Source organism: Anas acuta, chromosome 1, assembly GCF_963932015.1.
Source record: "Anas acuta chromosome 1, bAnaAcu1.1, whole genome shotgun sequence".
NCBI lineage: Eukaryota > Metazoa > Chordata > Aves > Anseriformes > Anatidae > Anas > Anas acuta.
The window spans coordinates 123,140,370-123,167,661 of NC_088979.1; the positions used below are offsets into that span (position 1 = coordinate 123,140,370).

General features: G+C 48.3%; 2 protein-coding genes and 1 non-coding gene across 9 annotated transcripts; all 3 read right to left on the minus strand.

Annotated features, from left to right (window-relative positions):
* Window positions 1-421: 421 nt before the first annotated feature.
* NOP2 (NOP2 nucleolar protein) lies at window positions 422-5,871 on the minus strand. Of its 2 annotated transcripts, none has more exons than XM_068699231.1 (16): window positions 5,700-5,871; window positions 5,566-5,611; window positions 5,411-5,487; window positions 4,763-5,034; window positions 4,427-4,470; window positions 4,075-4,258; window positions 3,085-3,279; window positions 2,905-2,994; window positions 2,736-2,823; window positions 2,502-2,642; window positions 2,174-2,313; window positions 1,816-1,905; window positions 1,382-1,504; window positions 1,211-1,308; window positions 1,005-1,135; window positions 422-894 (listed from the first exon to the last, which is right to left on the minus strand). In XM_068699231.1, exons 1-16 carry the CDS (start codon window positions 5,800-5,802, stop codon window positions 641-643), a joined length of 2,076 nt encoding a protein of 691 aa, XP_068555332.1. In that variant the 5' UTR covers window positions 5,803-5,871; the 3' UTR covers window positions 422-640. The 2 variants fall into 2 exon arrangements, with proteins under 2 accessions (XP_068555332.1, XP_068555322.1); XM_068699221.1 differs by having other exon boundaries at window positions 3,085-3,284; window positions 4,080-4,258; window positions 5,700-5,869.
* An 88-nt stretch (window positions 5,872-5,959) lies between these two features.
* Window positions 5,960-27,233, minus strand: CHD4 (chromodomain helicase DNA binding protein 4). Of its 6 annotated transcripts, none has more exons than XM_068699210.1 (40): window positions 27,077-27,233; window positions 26,206-26,367; window positions 24,137-24,264; window positions 23,759-23,950; window positions 23,239-23,357; window positions 22,542-22,783; window positions 22,328-22,455; window positions 22,062-22,197; window positions 21,429-21,610; window positions 21,059-21,298; window positions 19,938-20,141; window positions 19,632-19,837; window positions 19,218-19,349; window positions 18,992-19,088; window positions 18,376-18,567; window positions 18,079-18,279; window positions 16,993-17,130; window positions 14,958-15,079; window positions 14,670-14,843; window positions 14,192-14,333; window positions 13,605-13,736; window positions 13,376-13,493; window positions 13,041-13,165; window positions 12,521-12,758; window positions 12,169-12,341; window positions 11,832-12,012; window positions 11,644-11,730; window positions 11,389-11,477; window positions 11,175-11,308; window positions 10,555-10,699; window positions 10,204-10,369; window positions 9,723-9,832; window positions 9,378-9,513; window positions 9,064-9,141; window positions 8,821-8,958; window positions 8,620-8,728; window positions 8,165-8,297; window positions 6,963-7,158; window positions 6,671-6,846; window positions 5,960-6,562 (listed from the first exon to the last, which is right to left on the minus strand). In XM_068699210.1, exons 2-40 carry the CDS (start codon window positions 26,300-26,302, stop codon window positions 6,545-6,547), a joined length of 5,754 nt encoding a protein of 1,917 aa, XP_068555311.1. In that variant the 5' UTR covers window positions 26,303-26,367; window positions 27,077-27,233; the 3' UTR covers window positions 5,960-6,544. The 6 variants fall into 6 exon arrangements, with proteins under 6 accessions (XP_068555311.1, XP_068555301.1, XP_068555291.1 ...); XM_068699200.1 differs by having other exon boundaries at window positions 11,644-11,754; XM_068699190.1 differs by having other exon boundaries at window positions 11,389-11,474; window positions 26,149-26,367.
* LOC137850384 (small Cajal body-specific RNA 11) lies at window positions 10,037-10,176 on the minus strand. The gene has a single exon (XR_011092527.1). It is a non-coding gene; the product is annotated as a small Cajal body-specific RNA 11 (non-coding RNA).
* Window positions 27,234-27,292: the final 59 nt, after the last annotated feature.

Below are 27,292 nucleotides of genomic sequence, written 5' to 3' on the forward strand. Positions count from 1 at the left end.
GCTCTGGGTGGCCCCACATGAGCAGCAGGTCGGAGCAGATGGCCTTGGGAGACCCCTTCCAACCCTGACCATTCTGTGAGGAGCACCAGGAAGAACTGGGGACAAGCACAAGAGTGAAGTGGGCCAGCAGACAGTGATGACATGGAGCTGGGGACCAGCACAGGAGCACTGACCTAGGAGCTCCAGTACTGCCCTAAGCACCCTGCTGACAGGGTGAGGTTTCAACATACACCTCATTGAGGCAGCTACGATTTCACTGCTGCTCCCAAACATCCATGGCGCAGAGTGACAACAGCAGTAAGAACAGACACCAAAAATACCAGGGCATCAGATGGAAGCGGAAGGAGATCTCCTTCTGTTGCAAAGGAGAAAGGGGACATGACAGAGTTCTCTGTTCAATGCTCGAGGGAAAAGGACAAGATTTGAGCAAGAGTATAAAACTTTTAATGGGTCAGTGTGTCAGTCCTTGATGCAGAGGAGAGAAAGGAGTGAAGGGGGTTGTTGTGGCTGTCCTGGGCACTCAGCACTGCGGTGAGTATCTGCACAGAGCAGGAAAAGCAACGTGGTACACACGCAGCCAGGACAGCCCGCTGACCTCTGCTCCCTACGGAGGGATACAACACCTGAAGAGCAGTTCCTCTCACTGTCCGTTCTGTTTCACCTTGTGCTTCTTCCTTGCAGGGACTTGAGCGTGTGGCTTCTGGAAAGAACGTGGGACAGCCTTCAAGGGTCTCCTCTGCCCCTGCAAAGAACATCTCTTCTTCAAAGCAGGCTTGTTTTTTTTCTGTTCCTGGACAATTTGTGTGTCCTCAAGTTTCTTCTTTTTTGGCTGAGGCTCCACGACAGTCTCAGGGCCAGCGGACGGACTTGCTGCTTCCACAGCAGGTTCTTCATCTGCAACAAAAGAGAGAAGTGCTGCAGGAAGAACCCACGTGGTTTCTGCGTGGCAAGCAGCCCGTGAGAGCAGGCCCAGGCAGCTCAGCAGGGCTCCAGTACCAGGTTACCTTTTTGTGCCTTGGGAATGGCGTTAGAGAACTTCTTGAATTTGGCAATGAAGAACCCATCCATGTTGTGTGTGTGGGGATAGAAACGCCGTGTATGCTTGAGGGAGGGGTGGAAACGGCGGTCCTTGAACCTGGAGGAGGAAAAGTGATGAGAAATGACAGAATGCCCCTGGTGAACCCTGGTCAGCTTGTGAACTGGCACGCACCTGGTGAAACCTTCCTTGCCAAAGTCCAGTCCTGTGGCCACCAAACGGACATTGCGTTTCTTCAGGGCATAATCCACCACCCACTCGTTTTCCTCCACCTGCCAGAGATTAAACGTTAAGACCCAGGGCCTGCCAGCTCCTGAGGAGATAACCACGACAGCGTGGACTTACCGTGATGGAGCAGGTGCAGTACACAACATAGCCCCCTGTCTCTGAGGCAGCATTGACCGAATCTATAGCGCTGAGAAGCAGCTCCTTCTGCAGGTGAGCGCAGCGCAGGATGTCTTTCTCATCCTGAAAGCGAAAGACAGGTTAGGATGCCGGAGGTACAGGGAAGCACCCCCAGGGTTCTGAAACTACTGTGGATGGAGGGGTGGCAGGAGAATGAGGCACAAGATATAAGAGATTCTGCAGTCTTCTGCAGAACTAATCTCAAAAAAAAAAAAAATAAAAAAAATAGCTCCAGTGCAACAGGCAGAATAGAAAAGAGCAAGAAAAATCAGTTTCCCTACTGCAGAGATCTCCCAAGAAAGCAGATGTCCTAAAGTCCTCCCTCTCACGATGCACACCTGATCCCTCATCTAGCATCCCCACTGGGCACTCACCTTATTGGTTTTGACAGCAGGATCCTTGGAAATGACGCCTGTTCCACTACAAGGAGCGTCAAGCAAGACACGGTCAAACCCTCCAAGTACCTGCAGGCAGACGTGCATTTAGAGTTATGCTCGTTGGTAGGGACTGAGAACAAGACTGAGACCAGAAATGGAACCAGGTGACTGGGAAAGCAGGAAAGATCTCTCGATCCTTCCCGTCTCCCTTCATGTTTCCACATGAAGCAACAAGCACACTCCCCTGCAGCTCTGCTCATCCTTCTGTGAGAAACAACTTCACAGAACAAAGCTTTGCTAAGGGGACAGCACAACTCTGCACAGGAAGAACGCTCTGGAGCAAACAGGAACATACCTTGGGGAACTGGCGTCCGTCGCAGTTGCTCACCACAGCATTGGTGACTCCCAGACGATGCAAGTTCCCCACCACGCTACGCAGCCGCTCAGCATTGCTGTCGTTGGCCAAGATCATACCTGTGTTCTTCATGAGCTGAGCTGCCAGAGGGCAAAACACATCAGCAAAGGGCTGCAAACCTCCCGAACTTTTTCCCATGCACAGCCACTCCACTTCTTCCCCTGAATTCAGTCCCATTCTGTTTCCCCTTTCTGCACAGACTAGTGGCAATGCATCACTTTGCAGAGCATCCCTCCCAGGCCTGCCAAGAAAGGCTCTCGGCTGGTACCTATGTAGCTGGTCTTGCCTCCCGGGGCACAGCACATATCCAGGATGCGTTCATTCTCCTGTGGAGCCAGAGCCATGACAGGGAGAAGACTGGAAGCTCCCTGCAGCATGTAGTGCCCAGCCAGATACTCAGGGGTGGCACCTGGGCAGGGAAGGCGGAACAAAAGACAGCTTGTGAAATAAAGAGAGCCAAGAGTGGGTCAGCTCAGCCCTGTGACGGGAAGGGTGATCTCACCGATGGGCACGGAGGAGTCATAAATAACAAGTCCGGTTTTTGACCACTTTCCCAAGGGGTCAAGATTCACACCACGGTTGATGAGAGCCTGCAAGACAATGAGACGGGGCTGAGGCACAACCCTGTGTGACAGGCAGCGCAGGCAACAGCCACTGGTTTCTGCTCTCACCTGTGCCAGGTCCCGTCGCCGCGTCTTGAGGGTGTTGGTACGAATGGTGACGGGACGGGGAACCTCGTTGGCTTCCAGGAAGTTTATCAGCTGGACAAAAGAAAGCAAAAGAAATAAGGTAAAAATGAAGAGCTAGGGAGGCTGCCACGTCCTCACCTGTCAGCCTAGGGAGGAATCTACCTCAGGGAGTGGGAAGATGTCCATGAGCTTCTTGAGCAAGAAGTCGCTGTAGGAGTAGTAGGCAGCCATGTCCCGGCGCAGTAAGGCGAGGTACTCCTGCCGCGTGCGCCCTTCCTCCCGCTTCACCCTGAAGTCCTGCAGCACCTCCATGTTGCCCTTGATGCGCTGGTGAATGATGTGCAGGTCCAGTGGCTCGTTAGGTAGAAGGACCATTAAGGGATCACAACCAACCAATAAACTTGCACATTAAGTTTGTTTCAGGCTCGATCACTCACGAGGGAGTCTTGAATCGCCACATCACCAGCACCAGAAAGGCCTTGTTGGAGAACGCACACCTACTGAACTCAGCATTTAAGCTTCCCACAGAGTTCACCAGAAAGGGGGATTCAAAGGACAGAGCTGGACAGGAAAGTTCACAAGGCAGAAATTGTGAGACACTTTAAAGAATATGGTTTAGTTTAAATAAACAGGGGAAAAAAAATGGGGAAAAGGTCTTCCAACGCTGAAAACTTTATCTGCATCAGAAAGGAGATCACATGTTCCCCAAAGACAACTATGGGGAACAACAGAGAAAGAGAAGCAGCAAGATTAAATTGCACAGGGAGAGGCAGGAAATGAAAATCACCGAAGCCCAAGAGCAAGCACTTTGTATGCTGGAGTCACTACTGCCAGAGGCTCTATGACTGGGTTAGACAAACACCTGCTGGGAAATCAGGGTAGAGAGGAATACACTATGTGATGGATCCATATGTATTTAGGACTAAAAAGAAGGAAGATGGGGGCAGGCTCTCAGCCCTTTACAGGGCATAACACATTTCCTAGCTATACTATAGTGCAGCATTATACAGTAACTGCTAAGGCAGCTCATCTAAAAATGCCTCATCAGGCATCTTGCTAAACAATACACGTGATAAAGGTGAAAGCTCTTCAGCTGTGCCCAGGCTCTGTACTGCTGCGTGCATATGGCTCATGGATGTCACAGATATAAAGGATATTCTCTTTTTCAATCTGCTCGTTAGTTGGCAATTTGAACTCTTCATCTACATCCAGGTTGAGCTGCAGATCTTTGCTCTCTTCTTCCTTCTGTCCCGTCTTATGTGTACTTGTCTCCTCCTCCTCCTCCTCTTCTTCCTCCTCCTCCTCCTCTTCACTGTCATCTTCACTGAGGCCTCCCCTAGGTATAAAGAAAAGAATGGACGTTTTATACAGAACAATTCGTTGCACAGGCTCTTCACAATTATCACCTCTTAGATGTCAGAGAGGACAGAAAAGAATGAGCAACTCAGGCTCCTCATTGAACCACAGAAGATTCTGCTGTCTTGCAACGTTCTCAAATCCTTACCTGTCAGACTTCTGCTTCAGGGCGGCTTTTTCAATAGGCAGCAGCTAAATAGAGAGACAAGAGATTAATGAAACAGTATTGATGAATACCCCTTAACTCCTTGCCACCTGTGAAATTCATCTGCTGTGCTTAAAAAACAAAAAAGACGTTGCATGTTGTGCTGGCATCAGCTGCTAAACTTGAAATTGCTCTTGTGAGGCAAAAAAGGACAAAGCTCTCCATCACCTCATTGTCCATCCCTCCCAGTAAGGTCAGCCTTTTCCCCTAAGCCTGCTGGGTCTTTACAGCCAGAAAAGTCAAGCATTTCTTGAAAAATTAAACACAAAAAGTTCTTACCTCTTCCTCCTCAGACGATGAGGCGCCATAATCATCCACCATCTCCTCTCCACTCTCATCTTCGTCCTCCTCCTCCTCCATCTCCCAGCTGCCCTCTTCCACCTCCCCATCGCTGGATAACTCCACATTGTTTCCTTTAGACAAGTTCTTTTTGGCTTTGGCTGGGGTCAGCCATTTCGCATTGCCGTCACTGAAGCCAGACTTGCGCTGCAGGGCTTGTCCTGCTGCCCTTTTGGGTTGCGTCTCCTTCTGAGGGGACACCTGCTCTTTAGCTACAGGCAGAACAAGCAGTTAGAAGCTAGGTGTTGTCAGCAAAGGCAACTGTTCTGTGTTTTTGACTTGGTGTGCACAACGGACCTGAGCTGCCTGTCAATGAGAGGGGTCTGCTTGCCCCTCCACATCAATTTTGGCAGTCAAAAAACAAAAGAGGTGTTCTTAACCCTCCCCAAAGCAGCTTTATAAAGGGTTATGTAGACTACCACGTTAAAATATGGTTGTAAAATCCTGATGGTGTTTATGCAGGGAGTTCAGAAGCGGCTTGACAGCGCAGAAAAGAGGCTCTTCGTTGTTTTATTCCTTAGTGAATATGCCCCTACCTGGTGTAGCAGGTCCCAGAAGCGAGCCCAAAGGCACCCCCAGAGCACTCACCTGCCGGCTGCCTTCCTCCTCCCGGCGCCTTCCTCCCCGCCGGGCCGCTGGCCGCTCCCAGTCGCCTCTTGGCAGCCCTGCAGCGGAATGAACACACCGTGAGGCCCAGGGGGAGCAGCACCATGACGGGACCCAGACCCCGGGACCCCCCTCACCTCCTCCGCGCGTGGCTGGACAGCTTCCTCCTGCCGCTCTCCTCCTCTGCGGGAAGACAACAGGCGGCGGTTAGGCAGCACCACCCGCCCCGGCGGCACCGCCCCGGGACTATTTCGACTCGATTTCGACTTACCGTGGGGCAAGAAGCGGGCCAGCTCCACCTCGGCCCCCCGCTGCTTGCGGGCCTTGCGGCCGGGGCCGCGCTTCTCCCTCAGCGGGTCGAGCTTCCGCCCCATGGCGCCGCCGCCACACGTGGAGGCCGTTAACGGCCGCGCGCACGCGCAGCCCCCTGCCCGCCCCCGCACAAGATGGCGGCAGCGCCTCAGCCCAGCCCCTTCCCCTCCCACATCTCCCTCGCACCACCCCCTTTACACACTGTAAAATAAAACGAAGTAAAATACAAGGAAATTTTATTTTTTTTTCCACTTTTACCAAGATTTTGCTCTGTTTTTTATGTTTTTTGTTTTGTCGTCACTTTTGTGTTGTTTTTTTTTTTTATTATTATTAGTGGACAAGTCCGGTCAGTTTCTGTATTAAAAAGGATCTTGATGGAGGTAGCTTTGTCTCTGTCCTGGCTTCGTCTTTTTTTTTTTTTGCTTGGTCTCACCTGTGCACTCATCTCAGTAAACAAACGCGAAATAAAATTAGAAAACAAAAAAAAATAATAACTGGAATCCCAGGCCAAGGCAGCGAGCAATGTAGCCAGGCTCTCCGTGTAACAGACGTGGCGCCGCGGCCTCCAGTCACTATGTACAGAGTCCATCATACATCCCCCTCTCTCCTCAGCACACTCCTTGCTCCAACGGGCTGGCTGCAGCGGAAGGAGGCTCTCCTCCTCCCGGGGACCTGCACGGCAGCTTCCATGGAGGGAAACAGCACCCAGTCAGGAATGTCAGGCAGAGGGGTAGAGCGTGAAGGGGTAGGGGAGGGAGGGTCACTTCAGCTTGGCCGAAAGATGAACAGCACTGGGCTGGGGGCTCACTGCTGCTGGGCCACCTGTAAACCAGAGAAGACGATGTGAATCAACACCATCATATTATACTATCAACAGACCTCAAAATGGGGCTGTTTCCACTCCTAGACAGCCCTGCTAGGGGTACGTACTTGTTGGGGAGGGGGTGGTGGAGGGGGCTCACTGCTGCGGTTGGCCAGTCTGCTGAGGATGTTGCGCTCCGACATCTGGAGGCGCACAGCCACGGGTGGGATGCGGGCAATGGTGGCTGGCAAACGAGTCACATCTGCCTTCATGTCACTCAGAAGCTCCTCCAGCTGCTTCAGAACTAGAAGATGAAAGGACACATTCAGGGGAGGAAAAAAGGGGCTCTGCCCAAGAAAGAGACAGGAGGGGGCAGCAATGCTAAACACATCTCCAGTCTTGCTTAGCACACACAATCACCTTTATGCAGCACAGCGTTGGCTGGTTTATTCCCAGCCATCGACTCCTTAGATAGATGCTGGTGGCTCTCAGCCAGGCACTCCACCTCCGCAAAACGTGTGTTCAGAGCCATTGAGGGGTGAGACGGGTCTTCTGACATGTTCAGATAGGCAGCTCGTCGCAGCTGCTCCTCAATCACCAGTGCTTGCTCCAGGAGCTGAAAGATAGGGTAATAATGAGAAAGTCATCCAGCAGTTGCTGGAGAAGCAGCCTGTTCGCACCACCCCTTAGCCTGCTTCTGATCTAGTTCTCTACTGCTTCATAAGGTGAGATTCTGCACCCGAGTCTCCTTTCACCAGCTTGTTTGTTTTGTGGTATTTTAGGCCTTACTCCAAGATAAGAGCTCCATTAAGCCAGGCACACAGGAAAACCAGGCTATGTATATCTAGTCTAATAAGAATACTACCACAAACTCAAGTTCTTATTCCTCTGCTAAGATGGCTCAGATTTTTAAAGGCTTTTTGAGGACCAGGTTACTTGCTCATTTACTCTTTCTGCAGCGAGCATTTGGGATGAAGTTTTTCCTTAGAACCTGAGTGAGAAGTATCCTATGCTACTTACAGGAAGCACCTAAAGAACAGTTAAGCATGTCAGGGACATTTGAAGAAATTAATTTTAGTACTATTAGAGCAGGGCTGATCAGCCAGACTATATCAAATTAATGTTTAGTTCCAAGATTCAGAATTACGTGGCCTAACTGCGTTGGTCTTAACTTCCAGAGCTAAATGGTAGTCACTCCCAAGTAGGTTTAGACAGAATGAAAGCTACTCTTTCACCATTGTAATGTTATTCAACTTTTCTAAATTCTGCTTAGGCATATAGAATGGTACACCATTAGGCGCATCAGGCAGAACTTGTGGTGGGAACAGCCATTTGAACCTGCATGTCTCCTGCATGCCAGTTGAAGCAACATTGGGAGGAGGTGGAAGCAGAGAGCGCACTGAACTAAGTTCCTTAACACCACTTCAAAAGAAAAGGACTCCTATCATGAAACTACTTACTACATTATTTTGACATTTTTTTTTTTAATAGAAGGCACTGCAGAAGCCTTCCCTTCAGTGAAAAAGTAAAAATCAAAACATCAAGCTCAACTAGGCAATCATCTTGTTCTTAAAGGCCCATCCAGCTGAAAGGCTCTTGTCACCCTGAAGAGAGCGCCTTACCTTAAATCTCCTTGCCAAGAACTTGTTCTTTATTTCCAGGAAGTTACCCCTGTTCATCTCACCCTTGAAGGGCTCATTGAGGATGGCGTAACGTGGATCATTCTGAATATCTTGCCAACGGGCATAGCCATGACTGAGATGGGATGAGCTCAGGCAAACAAAGGCAGTGAGAACAAGGGAATATGCAGCTCAGGCAGATACAGTTCTTGAGAGGAGGTGGGGGGAAAGGGGGTGCAGGGAGGGGAGGAACAGGAGCCAAGGGAAAGGAATGAAAACTATGTCCTACTAAATCTTAACTGTGCTGACAGGAAAACTCTCCTCCCACCACTTTCACTCTGGTGAAAGAAGATAAAGACAGTCTCACTGGATGTACTGCAGTCAGACCCGAGACGGTCACCTTCACAGTAATAGCTCATGTACAAGGGGAGAGAACTGGTCTATCAGGGTAAGGATACTTGATAATTCCAGCAAGGAGCCAGTAGTCATGACGCCGATGCCATATCTCATAGGTCTTCTTTGTGACAGTTGCAGCCCGCTCTTCATTCTGCCACAGGGAGTGTAATTCTGGAAAGGCAAGATACACAAAAATAATTGAAAGTTATTTCATGAAAACAAGTGGTATCTTATACTTCCAGGTATATAAAGATGTCTGGTACCTGTGAAGCCACCATCAGCTATGTTGAACATGAACCGTTGCTTTACTGCCTTCTTGTGCCTTTCATCTGCTGTCTCTTTCAGCATCTCCCCATTCTGCAGCATCACCACGTCTCTCTTATCATCCTCCTTTTTCTCATCTGTACACACAAGAAGTCATTAGAACACAGCAGACAACACAGCAAGTTGGACCCACAATGAATCCTTGCAAAAGATGGACTCAAGAAGAGGATGGAATGACTCACCTTTCTCATCCAAGGTGATTATAGGAGGTTCAGTGGTATTCTCAACAGGTGCTCTGTCTTCCACTTTCTCCACATCAGCTGCAAGAGAAAAGGGGAACGTGAGATGGAGCTGGCAAGTACAAGGCTTTATTCCTGAATCTGTGAAACTTGAAACTGTTCCCTGACTCCCTGTTCAAAGTCCTGGAATTGTCCCCACTGACTATATCTGTTTCTGTAGGGTGAAGTACTAAGGCAGAGAAGGTGCAGCTTTAGGAAGACATTTGTATTTTTGTTTTGGTGCATGTTGAAGGTACTGACGACCTCTCTAGAGATACCTTTGCTTTCAACTTCCATTGGCTCATCTGGTCTTTCCTTCACCTCCGGTTCCTCTACTTTTTTCTCTTCTGCTTCTGTGGGATTTGCTGGGGATTTTGCTTCCTGTGGTGGTGTCTCCACAGGCTGGGCACATTGCTGAGGACAAATCATTGAGAAGTGAGACAAAGCAGCACATGGAAACAGAACACAGTCAAATCAGTTCTGAAAGCAAAGATGCACAGAACTGCTAGGCCAGCTCTGAGGATGTAAGAATTATCTTTAAGCATTGTTCCAAGAACTGTAAATGTGAGCACAAGTAGAGATATTTGCAATCGCATGAGGCAAACAAGCACCCCAACACCCACCTCCATAGGGGCCTCTGTTTCCGTAGCAGAGGCACTAAGCTCTTTCTCTGGTTCAGCTGACTCTCCTTGCTCCTTGGTACTGGCTCCTTCTTCCACCTTTACTCCTTCCTCTGTATATTCCCCATCCCACGGCAGCACAGCAGACAAGAGAAGGAGAAAAGCCATCAGTAAGGTCTTTCCTTCAATGTAACTAAGCACACATCTCCTTCACTCCTGGAGATTATCCCCAAACAAATGGGACCAATATCACTCGAGATAAAACCACATTCCTCAAACACAGCTTCTCATTTATATCTGTTCATCCAAGGAAAGCTGGTGTCCTCTCTTGCCTTTAAGGGTTTGCAAATATATTTGGCAGCCCTCCTAACACGAGAGGTAAGTTGATCTGTGTCCACCCCCAAGCCCCACCACCACAGCTCCGGTGAGGGGAAGAGCCAGGATGAGGTCAGGACACAGAATTTCACAAGGGGGAAGCTCTCACCAGGTGGAGGGACAGGGGCAGGTGTATTTGGCTGTGTATCCCCCGGTGTTGAAGGAGTTGGAGTTTTGGGAGAGGGGGAGCTTGGCTGTGAAAGCTTCTTGTTCTCCTCAATCTCTGCCAATTCTGGCATACTCCAGCGACCATTCACATGCTCAAATTCCTGCACCTGCAAGAGAAGGAGAGAAAGACATCACAGGAAGAGTCATACAAGACTTGTCCTCAAACCAGAAGAGACAGATCACTCAACACCCAAAGAAATAAGTGAGGAAGAAGAGAGAACTCACTAGCTCAGCACCCTAGTGACTAGAAGCTGGATGGAGAGAAAAGGCTGTGTTGCTCTCAGGCACCTACCTTTTTGCGTATAAGTGACATGACCCCAATGCGAGTAAGCACATGCTGTCGGGAAAGGCCTTCCCGAGGGACCCCATCTGCAAAGGTCTCTGCACCATCAGCTCCAGGTTCACACAAATGGCGCATGAACAGCGAGACATAGGCTCTAGAGCAGTTAAAAGACAAGTCATTTAGGCCATAAAATAGATTAGCTGGAGACAGACCCCTTCCACATCAGACCCCTTCCCAGATAATGGAAGTCACCCCAAGCCTTCTAAGCCATCATGACAACTTCTGAGGTTCCAGGCCCCCTTTCACAAAAGTTTCCTTACAGAACTGTTACATTCATAGAGGACACAGCTGTCTTCATGTTAAGCCAGAAACAATTGTAAGCCTGGAAAGAACTGGGAAGGTATTATTACGTGCTTTGCCTGGCTATGCAAGCATTTGATTTTGGTGACTGATGCATTGAGTCCAAGGAAGAAAACCAGAAGCAACACCCTGGCCTCTCCCAGGTCCTAGTCTCTCCTCATGGCCCTGCAAAGCTCAAACTAATGTTTTACAAAAAGGCCAGAAGAGGGCCATTTTTCATTCTTCCTCAAAGGGGCTAAACATTGCCCATCCCTGCCTAATGCACTTACTTGAATTCTTTCTCTGACTTGCCCCGGAGGTCCCGAACAAGCCATTGAGTGGTGAATGCATCCTGAGGTGGCATTCCATAGCGCATGATAGCATTAAGGAAGGCTTTCCGCTGGCGGGCATTGAAACCCAACACCTAGAATGAGGGAAAGATAGATATGGAAACAGCCATATAGGAACAACTAGAATTTACAGACCTATTCTGCTGCTACTTACCTCAATGTTCCCTCCTACTCGGGCAAGCAAAGGAGGCAGAGGCTTATCCTTATCATTTCTCAGGCCTTTGCGGCTAGGCCGACGAGCTGCTGAAGAGAGAAACGCAGCTAAGGAGGAGAGACAACGCACAGCACATTGTTGCGTGAATAATTCCCTTGCAGAAGGGCACCACAAAGTGTACCAAGCATCCAGAGTCCCAGCTGTTACTACAGGCAGAGAAAGTGACCCAGGAGCTCCAGCTTCACCAGAACTTACCTTCAGACCTCTCATCAAAGTCTTCGTCTCCTTCTTCAGAAGCAACTGAATAGTCTGACTGATTATCTGACTGGTCATCCTGCCAGTCTGAAAGAAAAACAGCACGTGAGCCTGAGACGCTACTCCGTTACTCTCCCAGTAACACATACTTACACCCATTTCCCCCAGGTTCCTGTGGATTTTTGTACCTCTATCCTCCTGAGAGCCATCATTGTAGTTAACTTGCTTGCGAATACGTTTGCCCTTCCCCAGATTCCTGGCCAGATCCTCCTGTTGCTGCTCGTAATGGTGACGGAGCAGTTTCTCCCAGTAATCAGGATCCACTGATTCCTCCTGCTTTATGATCTCCCGTTCAACCTCTTCTTCCTCCTGCCACACAGAGTTAACACTAAGAGCCCTACATCACATATCCCAACCTGCCTGAGTAGATTTATGCCTACTTGCCCTTAAAAGCATAAGAGCTTGATTTAACTGCTCTTATAGAATCCAGCAGAAGACCCTAGCTGATGTCCACCTCATACTCACCCCCATTTCCTCTTCACGCACTACATACTGGGCCACCTTGAAGGAGCTGAGATACTCATTCATGCCCTGCAGCTCTGTGTCTTCTGTTTCATCCTGGTTCCGATCCAGGAGGCGCTCAATTGCCTTGTCATCATAGTGGATAACACTGCTGTCCTCACCTTCTTTGTTATCCCCTGCGGAAGGAGCACAGACAGACATCTGCTATGTGGATCTCAAGGGACTAGGAGAGGATATGACACCCTAGACCTCCTTGTAGAGCTCTGATCAGTACTGTGCCTACAATTACTAGCTAGGTAAGGATTCCTTATTTAGTACTTCCCCACCTCCTTCACTTCTACTCTCAGGCACTCACCACCCTCAGTTGCCTCATCCTTGAAGAGCTCTTCAGTGCCAAATTTGAGAATGTCATCAAGTTCCTGTTTCGACATGGAGCCTGTCTTGGAGCCCAATCCTGGTCTCACTACCAGGTGAGTTAGCATCATTTTCTTCTTGGCCACCTGAGTGATACGCTCCTCCACTGAGGCCCTTGTCACAAAGCGGTATATCATCACTTTCTTGTTCTGTCCAATTCTATGTGCACGGCTGAACGCCTAGAAGAGGGAGACACTCAGAACAGTCTAGAGCAACACAAGCAGTAGCCTGCTACACCCCACCTACTTCCACAAGTTTCACACTTGCCTTCGTGTTTAGTCTTAACATTAGTTAAGACATGCCCTCTGCTTGTTCACTTCCCATCTCTACCCAACCTCACTGCTCTAATTTTGTATGTTTCTAGAAGGAAAGTCACCACAAATTCCTTCACTCCCTCTGATGCTTTCACTTCCCTTCTTCCTCAAAGGCTCCCTATAGTGAGTGGTCTCATTCAAACTCACCTGGATATCATTGTGGGGGTTCCAGTCTGAGTCATAAATAATCACAGTATCTGCTGTGGCCAAGTTAATACCAAGACCCCCAGCTCGAGTGGAAAGCAGAAAGCAGAACTGCTGAGCACCAGGAGCTTGGAAAAAAAGGAGAGAACAGAAGTAATCAAGGGAGAACACATTACTCAAACAAGAATTTTATCATCTCAGGGGAATCACCACCAGTTTAAGATTCCAGAAGAGCAATGGATGACTCGGGCCACTATCAACAATCCCATATTGAACACTAAGCACATACAAGGCAAGAAATTTAATTTTGTACATAAAATACAGAGGAGAATTCTTACCATTGAAGCGATCGATAGCCTCTTGACGCATATTGCCCGTGATTCCTCCATCAATCCGCTCATACTTGTATCCTTCATGTTCTAGGAAGTCTTCCAAAAGGTCTAACATTTTAGTCATCTGCATATCAAAAATCACCACAAAAAGAAGTGAGGGACAAGGGGATAGCAGAATAACAGTCTCCTTTCCTTAGGAAAGGAATTCCCAGCTTTAAGGTTTTCCCTCACATACCTGAGAGAATATGAGCACCCTGTGACCTCCTTCCTTGAGATTCTTTAACATCTTCTGGAGCAGCAACAGCTTTCCAGATGCTCGAATAAGAGCACTACCATCATACATGCCATTTGGCATCTTTGGAGCTTCCTAAAAAGAAAGAAAAAGCGAGGGGTGAGAGAAGAAAACTGCTTCTGCTTGATACTAGTCCCTAGCTGTGTTCTTCAGATGCTGACTCACGTCTAGTCATTTAACTCAGTACAACCACAATGCACAGCATTACTTATACAAAACATCAGTGCCAGCCTGTGCTACTTATTTTGCAGTTTAACTCCTAGAATCCCCTCTTTCTGACTCAGTCCCTACTCTGTCTCTCTCATCTTGAGAGAATCAAAAGATGTTCTTAGTTGTCAATAAAGATAATGGAAAAGGAGAGGCCTTCCAGTATGTGATGTCTACATAAAGGCATAAATATACAGGATGGGGAAAAATAGCACAAGAATAAAAAGGGAATCCCTCCATACTTGCCATGGAGCTCACAGTCTCCCTGGTAACAGCCAGCAGGGAATTTGCTTATATAAGAATAAGTCAGCAACTGGACATACCATAGCAGCCACAGGGAAGAGGTAGGGGTGGTTGCAGCACTTCTTCAGATCCATAACAACGTTGAGCAAGGAAACTTGGTTTCCACCACCACGTGCATTCAGTGCCTCAAAGTTCCTTGTCAAAATGTATTTGTAGTATTTTCTGAAAAGAGAAAAAATATATGTACATAAGACCCCCCCACACCCTTCAGGCAACCCTCATGAGAGCAACTACCATACTCGTTTGTTAACATCCATACAGCTCCTGCCATTACCTGGTAACTACCTAGGCTCTGCCAGTGGCAGTTACTATCCCTTAACCCTTATATCAGACCACAGGACTACTCCTCCCCTCAACTACAGCAGCAGCAGGAAGTTTTCCTCCTATCCACTGTGTAGAAAGCTTTGCAAGGAAGCTAAGGCTGTTTCAGCATCCTCTTTGGAACTGCAGAACAGAGCAACAGTAGTTCCACAGCAAATGTGCCATCCCCAAACTCACTTCTGCATGGGGCTCAACTCCACTCTGACAATAAGTTCGGTCTTAGATGGCATGTTCTTGAAAACGTCAGCTTTGAGACGCCTCAGCATATGTGGGCCCAACATGTCATGCAGCTTCTTAATTTGATCTTCCTTGGCGATATCCGCAAACTCTTCTAAGAAGCCCTCCAGGTTACTGCAGAGAAATAGACATTCAGCAAAATCCACAAAGGAAAAAGAGCGAAAAAAAAAAGGGAATAGGAGTTTCAAGACAAGCAAGCTTTGCCTGGACTTGCACTGCAAGACTTACTGGAATCTCTCTGGTGTCAGGAAGTTCAGCAGGTGGAACAGTTCTTCCAGGTTGTTCTGCAGGGGAGTTCCTGTAAGCAGCAGCTTATGCTGGAGTGAATAACCGTTCAGCACGCGGAAGAACTGGAAAAGTAGAGAGTAGGGAAGGAAGAGGGAGAGACAAAGACTTAGGTCACAGTCCTATAAAAAAAGTCCTAGAAAAAAAGAACAAGCTAGGATTTGATTTAGATTGTATCAGCTGTTTGGATAAGAGCTCCAAGTAGCTCCCATTCCAGTCAGGGCCGCTAGACTGATCTTATTTGGATCACTCTTCTGCATAACAAGTGACTGCAGCAAGTCCTACAAGCCATCAGGTGCTAGAAGATTTCCCTTGCTTTTTTAAGTTACAAGCTTTCAGACCACCAATCTTTTCCAGACTGCTGTACTACGTACTTTCCTCTAAATTAGTGTTCTACATTCTTACTTCTCTGCCTCGAGACTTCTAGAAATAACCAAGTCACTCTTCCTATTCATATCAATCCTGGCAGCATTCCAGAGTTCTGAACAAGCAGAGGAGAAAGAGCTAAGGGTTTGCCAATATGCCTTTGAAGTGATTTGTGCTGGCTTTCACAACAATGAAGTAATTCCAGGTAGAACTAGTGAGCAGGTAAGGTACTGAACTGAAAAGCACAAGTATACAGTGTTCGCTAGCACAAATTGACAAAGCAGTAATTTATGAGCCTAGCCATTTGTTTGTTCATTTTAAACTTAACATGATATAACATTAAACAGTATGAGAGTAGCTTGTACTAGGTGGCAAACAAAATCAAAAGAAATGCCACCCCTCATTTTGGTTATTATATCAGAAGGATTCCTTTCTTGGAAAGAAATATGGAAGTTACTTATATCTGTAAAAAGATACTTGTTGGTAGGCAAACATCACCTTCTGCCAAAAAAGCTGATCTGTCTCGATCCAAACACTTAAAGCTGTCCTTAAGGGATAGGAAACTGATCTAGAAAGAGGTAGACTTAATGGTCTTGGTGGATAATCAATTGCAACTTAGTCATGGTGAAGCCTTGAGATTTAGTATTCTCTTTCAGTTCATATGTATGAATAATAAGTGTTCTTTACCGTTTCCAATAATTTCAATTCTAAGCACAGAACAACATTCAGTTTTAGGGCTTACAATCAAGCATGATCTGGAAACTGGATATCAAGCACAGCTGTGATACATTGGAAAGATACCTCACATTTGGATCTGAAAAGCTGAAGCTATTTTTTCTTTAAACAAAGAGGTAACTTTCTCTTACAGCCTGCAAGAACCTATAAAACCAGATTTCCAGTAACAGTTTAGTGTACTAAGCCTTAGAATCCAGCTGAAGACAGACAAATCAATACCAGAATTAAAACACAAGGGCTTAGGGAGGGGCTGGATTAAGAAAGTACAGTCAATTCAACTGAATTAAAACAAGCTTAGTTAAGGTACAGCCTTGTATGAAAGCAGCTGTATGGCTTTCAGCATTTGTCCAGGCATTGTTGAACACCCCTGCCCACCTCTCCCCTTTCTATAACATAGAATTAGCTCTGCTACAAAGCTAGATGAATGCAGAGGCCAAGATTACTCTGGAAGCAGGACAATTGTGCTCATGAAGCTTGTTTTACGCTCAATATGGTAAAAAACCCTTTCATAATAGAGATGGTGCAGGTATATGATCTGCTTCCAGAGAAGCCTATTTTTAAGAAAAAACATCCAGGTTTTCTTTGTTCTGTTTTTTTAACATTTTTTTCTAGTATACACCAATTGTCTACTCAGAGAGGAAACTGAGTTAATGAGTGAGACACACGACAAGTGAAGTTGTTACCAGTTATAATCAAAATGAAGGTTGTTCCCCCCACCCCTCCCCGCCTTTAAGATAATGCATCAAATTTGCTGTCAAACATATGACTAAGAGCTGGCAGACAAACTTACTTGCTTAGGAACAGCAATCTAATCTTCTGAACTATCTCTGCAACACGTGCCGTGCCCATAAACGGCATTACCTATGCTTTTCCGTACCTTAGACTGGTTGTTCTTCAGTCGATGAGCTTCATCCACAATGAGACAGGCCCAGTCGATAGACCCCAGTATGGCCATATCAATTGTGATCAGTTCATAGGAGGTGAGAAGCACGTGGAACTTCACAGCAGCCTCCTTCTGCAAAGGAAAAGAAGGGACGTGGTAATGAGATAAGGGAATGCCCCAAGACAAAGGGGTCTCTCCAAGCTGTTCCAACAAGCCATGGTTGAGCAGCACGTCAAAACCATTTTTCACATGCAGTTTCCTGTCAACAGATTCAAGAATACCACCCAAGCATTCCAGTTCTTCAATCCCCTATTGTTTTACACAAGTAAGTCTCTTCAGCCTCCTTGTTACTTACTACTTATGGACAGTAATCAAGTCTTGAAACAAGTTTACAAATAAGCTGTGAATAGAGGCACATTATGGAAAGATCTGGAGGTATGTAGCTCATCAAAAAGTTAAGACTTAAATAGCTTATCAGAAAAATTTGTTAGTACTCGGTGCAGATAAGTTTCAAGGGAAACCAAAACCAAGGAGTCCTATTTAACTCTGCCACTGGGAACACTTTTCCTAGTAAAAAAATAAGGTGGTAGCTAGACTAAAATTCTATTAAAAACAGCCACTTATGTCAGGATCTTCCTTCCTGTCTGGGCACAGAATGCAATTTCTCAGATGTCTAGATGTGGCTTTACTACCAGCCAATTCCTCATAGAGAGGTAAGAAGGAGGAGTCAAGTTCATGCAGGTTGGCAATTCTGACATTGACTTAGATCTGTAGGGAGCATGATACACAACTTCACAGATTAAGCAGAAGAATAAAGACTTGCCTATAGCCAGTATTGCTTTAGTCAACACCCTTTTTCTTCAGGGCTGTATGGTTCAGACTGGTAAGTGCTTAAAACAGTCTAGAAAAGGAGTCTAACTAAATACCCAGTAGTCATCAATTTGTAGTTATTTCCCCTGCAAAGCTAAAAAGTATAGTCAGTTCCCAGGAATTTCAGAATATCTGAATCTTGGCTGCTGAAAACCAGTCTAGTGCATCTCTTCTTCCAGTTCAGGCTTGCAATACAGCAAAGTTCTGTACCTTCATTCTGGATGCTTTTTTGCCTCCACGTATGGCATTATCCTCGAAAGTGAACTCATTCTCACGGATGATGGCCCGACTGTCTTTGTCCCCAACATAGGTCACTACGTACATATCTGGTGCCCACATCTCAAATTCTCGTTCCCAGTTGATGATAGTGGAGAGCGGGGCACTCACCAAGAAGGGTCCCTTTGAGTGGCCCTACGAACAGAATCATTAAGAACGTTAGATGAATGCATCCACTCACTCGTGGCATTTTCCTGGGTAGTGTTCTCCCAGCTATGTTTGGCCTCTCACCTCTTTGTACAAGGAATATAGGAACACAGCTGTCTGCACAGTCTTTCCCAGACCCATTTCATCTGCCAAGATTGTATCTGTGCCCTGAGCCCAAGAGAAACGCAGCCAGTTCAGTCCTTCCAGTTGGTATGGATGCAAGGTACCCCCCGTTACGTCGAGGTACTCAGGTTGCCGGTCATATTTCACTGTTGGCTACAGGAGAAAGAAGGAAGAGTTGAGATTACTATTTACCTTATCAAGACAACTACCAAGAGTTCTTTCCCAGTCAACACATTCTCTAGATGAGACTCCATTGAAAACCACCAGATTAAGCCCAATATCCACTGAAAACCATCAGGTTAAGCCCAGTACCAAATCCCTAAAAAGTCAGGTGTCCATCAGCCCCCCCACCTTATTTTAAGAAAATAGTTTTATTTCTATCAATAGCGTGCCAGTCTGTTTCCAGCATACAGACTAGGCTTATCTGAAGGTTGTATGAACCCATTTACTTTTTAGGCCTGGAAGGAATTACAAGCCTTGTGTTTATCACCCTTAGGTTTTCCATTTACCAAGCCTCAACCCCACTCAAAACCACAAGCTCCATCAGACGGCACCAAAGCAATAAACAGTAACTTACATCTACCGTGGGAGTTTCAGGGGGCCTTTCCAGTTTCCGCATCTTCACCTTCTTTAGCTTCTTGCCAGGCCTTCCTTCTTCACCCCTCATCAGCTCCCTATGCAGAGACAGTCCCAAGAATACACAAGTTTAATGGCTTCTGTAATGTGGCCTGTGCTAGGTAGTGATTATCTCAACAGAAAGTATTTGATTATGAGGAATGTGACCTCTAGATATTTTCTCCTACCTGTGATTCCAGTAAGCTTGTTTGTAAAGGTCATAGTCTTGGATATCCACATCCTCGCTTTCCCACGATGCCTGGTCGTAGGGCAGGTCTCTCCATTTAATCAAATAGTGGACATTCCCCTTCTTATCCACACTGAGGGAGAAACCAGTAAGTCTTAAGCACAGTGAAAAGACACCATTCACCCAATCCACTCAAGTTGGAGAGAAGAAAAGGATCCCTTAATGAAGCAACAAACACAAGAACAATGTTTGTCATATAAACAAAAGAACTCCCACTTTTCCCCCTCGTTAACGATCCAGCTTAGCTCATCCACTCTCCCTTAACCCTACCTAAGGCATTTGTTAAAAATCCTCCTGCTCTTCCACAGGGAGAGGTATTTAGATGAGAAAAATTTGTCTTTGCTTCCTTCCCTACCTATGATTAAGGATTCTGTGGATCATCATCCACTCTGGCTTGATCCCATATCGGTAGAAGCGCTCCTCCATTTCAGCATATTTGGGGTCCTTGTTCTTTCTCTTTCGACTTTTCTCCTCTTCACCTCCGAAGTCCCCTGAGGGTGGCTCATCCATATCATTCTTGCGTTGGTAATTTCGAAACATGACCTGACAGTGCAGCTCCAACTGGAGTCAGGACAAAGTTAGAGATCATAAGTATCTCTCCCCAATTACCCACAGAAATAACCATATCATAAGGGTGGATGGCAAAAAGTTTTAAACTCACCTGCAACTCCGACACCCAAGAGCAGTGCCAGTAGGACATGCCCTGCCATTTGACAAAGAACTGCCTTTCAGGCCGACCCTCCAGAGGCTTCGGAGGAGGAGCATTAGGGTCTGCATCAGGTGGACGTGGTGGCGGGGGACCAACTGGGGGCTGACCCCATTTCCAGATCAAGATCTTCTGCACCTTTCCTTTCAAAGCTGGGCACTAAAAAGTTAGACAGATCATTATATCAGACTGTAAGTATTCTAACTGCAAGTGCTGAGGAGTAGAGAGTGTTCAAAGAGTCACTGTTCTCTTCCTTAGTGCTTTACTACACAAGCGGAGTTTACGCTTTGGGCTTGGAAGCTTTCATCCTCTTATTTCCAGCATTTCCCTGAGCTTTCTCTAGTTTGTCTTCCCTCCCCTCCCAACCAAGACTGGGGAATCCAATTCAGTATCTTAATTTAGTTGTCTCCCCAGGGCACAAAAAAATTCAGAAGTTCTACATGAATTACACACATTGGAGTTCTGGTTGGATGGACTGACATTAAGCCCAGCAATGTACCAAATGTTTTTCTGTAGAACTATCAGCCCAGTATTGGGATGTACCCTGAAGCAGATTCTATTTTGTTCATTATCTTAGAAGTCCTCATCACTGACTGAAAGCATCTAATGCCAGTTATAATACTTCATTTCAGTAACGTCTTGCAACAGTGTGAAATTTCTGACCATCTACTATGAAAGGGCTTGGTGTTACAAAGCCTGCAGCACAAGATCTGTTTGGCTCAGTATCAGCTTAAAATATTTAAGTGCTGAATTTGCTTGCACTCACATTGCTGCTTCTACATATACACAGGGCCCAAGAAAATTGAGCTTTGGCATCCTGGACCCAAGACTGCCCAATTACTTCACACATGGGCAAACCTCACGAAACTCAATTGCTGTAATCCTGTATTTCCTGCTCTCTGGAGTAAAAACAACCAAGCTAAATCCAACCACAGAGAGCCAGACCTCAGCGAGCTATGACAAAAATGCAATAGCCTCCTCTGAGGACCTAGCATTTCCAGGAAAATGTGATGTTCAAAAGGGAACAGATCCATCTGCTCTTTTAGCCACAGGAGAGTGGTAGAGCAGGAACTTACAGTGCAGCGAGGACACAGCCACTCCCCATTGGGAATCTCTGGCAATGGGGGATTCAGACAGTGGATGTGATAGGACGAAGGACACGCATCGCAGCATAGCAGCTCTCCTCCATCCTTGCAGACTCTACAGAACTCCATATGGTGGTCATCTTCCTCCTCAGCATCCCCCACAACATCTTCCAGGATCTCCTCACCTTCAGAGTTATCCTCCTTTGCTTCCCACTGAATGCCCTCTTTTTCCTACAGGAATAGGAAATCAGAAAAAAATCAGATTGACACATTTGTGATTATCTTCATTAGTGCTGAAGAACAGCATCAAGTCAACTGACCTTCCCCCTTGACAACAGATTCGGGGGAATCCAGTACTCACACAGTGTGGGCAGCTCCATTTGCCCTCTGGGGCTTTCTCCATGTCTGGGTCCAGGCAAACCATGTGGTAGGCACGAGGGCAGGTATCACACAGTATGATTTCTCCTCCCTGCTGGCACACCTCACAGTAGTCCTGGTGATCAGTCTCATAACCATCCACAGCCACTGTGGAGTCCTCCTCACCTGCAGAGGATGTGGGGAGTTAGAATAGCACAAGGCACAGCAGATACAAGCTTCTTGCAGCAAGGGCTGGTGCCTAAAGCCTGGAGCCTCCCTCAGCACCTGACTATATAGTTGCAGAGTGAATTTTGGATTCTGTATCTCTCTGCCCTTGTAATAAACAGGGCAAAAACTGAAACAGAAGTGAAGCGAAGCCCTTTGGGGCTCCTTCCACCCATGAAATTAAAGGTGTAGCATAGGCCAGGAAAACTCAGCACTGTATCTGTTCCTCTACCAAAGAGGGAAAGAATTCCCGGGCACCTTTTCCTTACTGGAAGTAATAATCAGGTCTTTCCTCCATGAAGGATTCTCCTCAAGTACACTGAGAAGCATCCAAATGCTGCACAGACATTCCTCTCATCTCTACATACACTTAGCTGCAATTCTGTTTCCAGCTGACAGCAAGCAGCAATACCTTTCTTTTTCTTTTTCCCAGCTTTGAGTTTTTTGCGACTGCGACTACTGCGGCTGGTAGATCCATCTGAAACAGAATAGCTGTTGATGCTGGCGTCATCGAAGTCTGACTCCACATCCAGATCATCATCTTCGCTCTGAGGTAGGGAAGAAGAAAGATTTGCTGCTCAGGCATGCACGCTGGGGACAGCAATCAGCCCCAGATCCCAGCATCTCTAGCATGTCATCAGCTCCTCCGCAGAATATCAATGAAGGAGGGTCACTTACCGATGATCTCTTACGCTTGGAGCCAAATCCTCCCAGTTTGATTTTCAAAGGTGCCACTTTCTTTGTTTTAGGTTTTTTCATATCAGGAATACGAGGACTGGCCTTGGGCTTCCGCCGAGCATTGGGTCCTGGGAACAGAGGAGCCTGTGAGTGGAAAGGACTACTGCCTTGACACCACTCTCTCTCTGCCACCCCATCAGATTTTTTATCTCACCTTTGCCCTCCTTTGTCTTGGCTTTCCTGAGCGGCACATCTACCGGGGGCTGCGGCAGCACAGCATCCACATTTGTCACCATACTCTCCACTACTGCAACAGCTGCAGCGGCAGCAGCAGCCACAGATGCACCTGAACTTCCCTTGAATGGGTTGTTTGTGCTAAACTCCCTCCATTTGGCTCCCAGTACCATCATCATCTTCGACACAGCTATTTTAGGGTTCTTGGCTGCAATAAGTGGCCTGCATACAGTTAAGGAAGGAAGAGTTACTAACCAGCCTGAAGTCTAGATGATTCTTTCTCCTCCCATTCCCCCCCCCCCAACCCTCCCAGCAGCACTTCTCTCCCAAGCTACATTCCTTTCTAATCTCTGATCTCAACAGGCAATGAATCTCTCCACTCCCTCCCATCCTTCACACAGTGTGGAGGTAAACGCTCCAGGATTTGGAGATCAAAATGGAATTTAGCACATTAGGGGGGGGGGAAATGGACTAGAAGTAAGAACTTGCATCATTTTCAATCACTGAAAACAAAATATGTGCATCAATTATTTTAGTGTTGCTTCAATTTTTGCTCTAGGTAGGATGCTAGTGTCTCTAACATGGTTTTGGAACCTCATGACACAAAACCTAGTCTTTTTTTTTTTTTTTTTTTGCTCTTCAGGAGTCCTTCCAAGTGCTACAGACTTGCAGATCACCTGACAAACTGGCTGAAAGCTTTATAGTTGGTGAGAGTGCGGTAATCCTCCTCTGTGAAGATATGGTCAATATCCTCCATGCCCCAATCCTCTAAGAGCTGAGCAGATGACTTTGGCTCCTGTGCAAAGAGAATCACAGCAACTCTGAGCGAAAGCGCATGCTCTACAGAAGAGCTTCCATACATCTACATCATCTACCTTGCACCTACAGATGACCCAGTGGGTCAAGACTGGGGGATTTCCACCTCCTCCCCACCTTCACTTGTCACTGCCATAGGACACAGCCTCACTAGAACATCAAAAGTGGGGAAAGTCTTCAGATTTAATATACTTTCTACGTGGGTTTAAGGTAGGAAGGTGGAAGGCATGCAAGATGGGACAGCATTCAAATCAGTCAGGTTTAGGAGAGGAAGAAACTGAACTGTACCCACTTCATGCACAGTCACAAACAGCTCCAATCCCCAAAATTGGATAAAGGGAAGCAAGGAACAAGCAGGCCATCAGCAGGGCATCCTCTCACCTTGGAGTCATCATCTTCTTCCTCCTCTTCTTCTTCCTCCTTGCGCTTCGCTTTGTTTTTCTTTTCCTTTTTAGGCCCTAATTTCTTCTTTTTCTTCTTCCCAGGAGTATAGTCACTGCCTTCACTGTCCGAGCGCAGAACCTCCTCTTCTTCCTCCACAAACTCATTGCCCTCACCAGAGCTGTCCCCCAGCTGGGGAGGGAGGGAGAGAGAAGATCAGGCAGCTGTGAGAAAATACCCCGGATAAGCACTAAATGCCACATTCTCCCCAAGCTCTAGAGGATTCATACAACGGATTGCTGCTGTAGGTCAACAACAAAGCCAATCCCCTCATGCCACATATCCATAGAGCGCGATCCGAGACATCCTGTTCCTCACCTCCTTCTTCTGACGCTTGCTGAGCTTGGGCACTTTGGGTTCCTTTAGTTTCTTGGGCTTCTTCTTCTTCTTAATTTTGGGTGTTTCGGCCTCAGACAGAAGCTCTTCTTCCGGCTCTTCTTCAGGCTCTGGAGGGGAAGAGGTGACATGTAATTTCAACCCCCCGTTTGTGCGCTACACCATAGCCCACTTTTCACAGACATCACTTGATTTGTCTAGCTGCTACATACTTACAAACATAGAAGCATTTACAACTGCTTACCCTGTTACTGTTTATAACATATACTACTTAATCATATAGTAAGTAACACATTTTCCTCCCTCCCTCCAACAAGGCCTATTTCCACAGTATTCCTTCTCCAAGCAGAGCTGCACTCAGATCTTAAGGCCCAGAAGTTTGCCTTAACCAAACAAGAGGAAAGGGCAGAGAGTAGATGGCCACATCTGAAGGAGATGAAATAGTGAATATATTGGAGAACATGAATAGAGGACTGAAACAGTATTCAGGTCTCCAGAAGAGAAGTTACTTAACCTCTTCACCAGGGCATCAGCATGCAAAATAGAGTCCATAAGCCACTCCTTGGCCTCCTCCATAGGTAAGCTGCTGCTCAGCAGCTCGGTTCTGATTTGGATTTGGCACAGCTTTCTCCCCCTGACCCTCCCCTCTATGCCAACAGCTGGCAAGCTCACCCCAAAGGCAGGGACCCACAAGCTCCCATCCCCTCCCCAGGCCTGTCTCCCCGCAGCCCCAGGGCAGGGGCAGCCCACTGCTCCTTTGTGGCAGCCTGCAGGAGCAGCCCAGCCATTCGCCCTCCCCTGCCGCCCCGCCCATCGCACACAGCCAGAGTCACTCCTTCTGCCTCCAAGGGAAAATGGCCTCCTGACCACAGGGGCTGGGCAGGATGGAGGAAGACACAGGTCAAGAGAGAGCTGCGGCGGTGGGATGAGGGGAGGCAGGTAGAGCTCTCAGGGTTTGGGGTCCCTGCATCCCTGACATGCTGCCAGCCAATTAGTAGCTCTTCACTGGCACGGTCCTGCAACACCAGTTCCTTCAGGGATTCCACATCTTCCTCTCCTGCTAGTTCTGATTTAGAGCCTCTAGTGTCCCATCCCTTCCAATGCATCTCCTAAAGCTCTCAAGTTTGCAGTGATTTTAAGTTTTTCTTCACCAAGACTTTCCTTACAAGGCTTACTGACAATCTTCTCCCTACCTAAGATTTTAGCGGGACCAGAAGGCACCTGGAGTCAAGCCTCATGAGAAAAAGCCAAGAAGCCCTTAACACCACTTTCCCTTTCCAGATGCAACATTTTGTCATATGATACTACAACACTACAGCACGACCTGGTAAGAAAAGTCAAACTTGTCTTACAGTCCAGCACATTAGGATACACGTTCCATTTTACAAGGAAGCAGAGAATCCAGATGTTTAAGGACTTGCTCTGTGGACATGCAGCGATAACACCAGAAACAGAGGAGTACCCAGGGCTCTAACTCCAGTCTGATGGTGACGAGGATGCAAGCAAGAGGGAAAAGGCAAGGTACAAAGACTACAAGAAAAGCAAAGGTGAGCAGACAGCACAGAGCAAGAACCACAAGAAGCCTCAATAATTGGGTGTGGTGAAGAAAAAGTGGGTCACGCAACAGCCCAGGGCAGTTTGCTCTGGACGTCAGCAGGTCTGGGATCCCTGATGAAAAAGCCAGATGTGCTGCCCTTTCACATAGTGCCCCCCATCGCCCTCCCCACTCAGGAGGGATGAGACTGGCAGGCGTTTCCATAGCCTGTAAGGGTTGGACATGCTGCCTCCACCCCTCACACCTCCTCAAAGCATGCGCCCCTGACAACCCGCGATGTCTCGGCACGAAGTCAGCTCCACCTGACGCGAAGCCACGGGCCTGGAGGTGTAAAGTAGCCCCAGGACTCTGATACCCACATGAAAACCGCACGCCTGGCTCCGAGTCAATAGCCATATCCCCCCCCCCCCACCCCCAGCAGACCACGCGTTTCACATACCCATGGTGAGAGGAGCATTACCCCACTTCACACCCGGGCTCTGCAGGCCCTCGATACCTTGGTGCTGGGGGATGGCGTTGTTCAGGAGGATCTCCATCTCATCGTCATCGCTGCCCCCGGAGCACGGTGAGGGCGACCCAATGCCCGACGCCATGTCCTCCAGACTGGGGGAGGCCCGGGCTTACAGACCGCGTCGTCTTCTCGCCAGCCAAGCCGGTGCTTCAGCGAAAGGAACGAAGAGGAAAGTTACAGCGGGTACCAACTCCGGCTTCCCAAGCAATAGTGCTACCAAGAGGCGAGAAAGCTTCGCTAGCAACTTCCCTGCGCTGGGAGCCTGCGGGTACCCGGGGAAGGCTGGCAGCAGGCACCAGGCGGGAGCCGCAACCAGGCACAACCGAGCCAGCACCTGCACGGGATCCGAAGCAGCCTCCTGCGGGAACACCCCCCCCATCCCCCTGCAGCCCTGGCTCACGCCTGACCCCCGGGGACCCCGCACAAAAGGCGGCGGTGCCTGGGCGCTGCCCGCAGCCCCGTTCCCTGCCCGCCGCTCCCGCGCCCCCGCCCGGAGCGGGGCTGCGCGGCGCAGGGCGGGGGTGGCGGAGGGGAGGGGGGGTGGGGGGGGCACGGTGCGGGGCGGGGCCGGGGAAGTCCGGCTCGCAAGGCAGCGAGGGGCCGCCTCTCCCCGGGGACGGCCGCCGGGGCGGAGGCCGAGCAGCGAGCGGCAGAGCCCGGCGGGGAGGCCGCCCCCCACCCCGCACCCCGCACACGCAGCCGGGAGGGGGAAGGGGGGCGCGTCCTGCGGCCGCCCGTGAGGGGACAGCGCGGCCCCCCGGGGAAGGGGGAGCCGCGGAGGAGATGGAGGAGCTGGGGGGGGTCCCGGGGGGTGGGGGGAGACTGTGCCCGCCCGCGTCCCCTCCCGGCTCCTCACCCGGCTGCAGACCCCCAGCTCCGCTCTGCCACCACCACCGCCGCCGCCGCTGGTGCTGCTGCTGCTGCTGAAGGGAAAATGGCTCCGACCCCGGCACCGCCTCTTAAAGGGGAAAAAACCCGGCCAGGCCCCGCCCCGCTCCCGCCTCCATCCCATAATATGCCCCGGGACCCCGGCAACAGGCTCCGCCTCCATCTCCCCGGCAACACCCCCCCC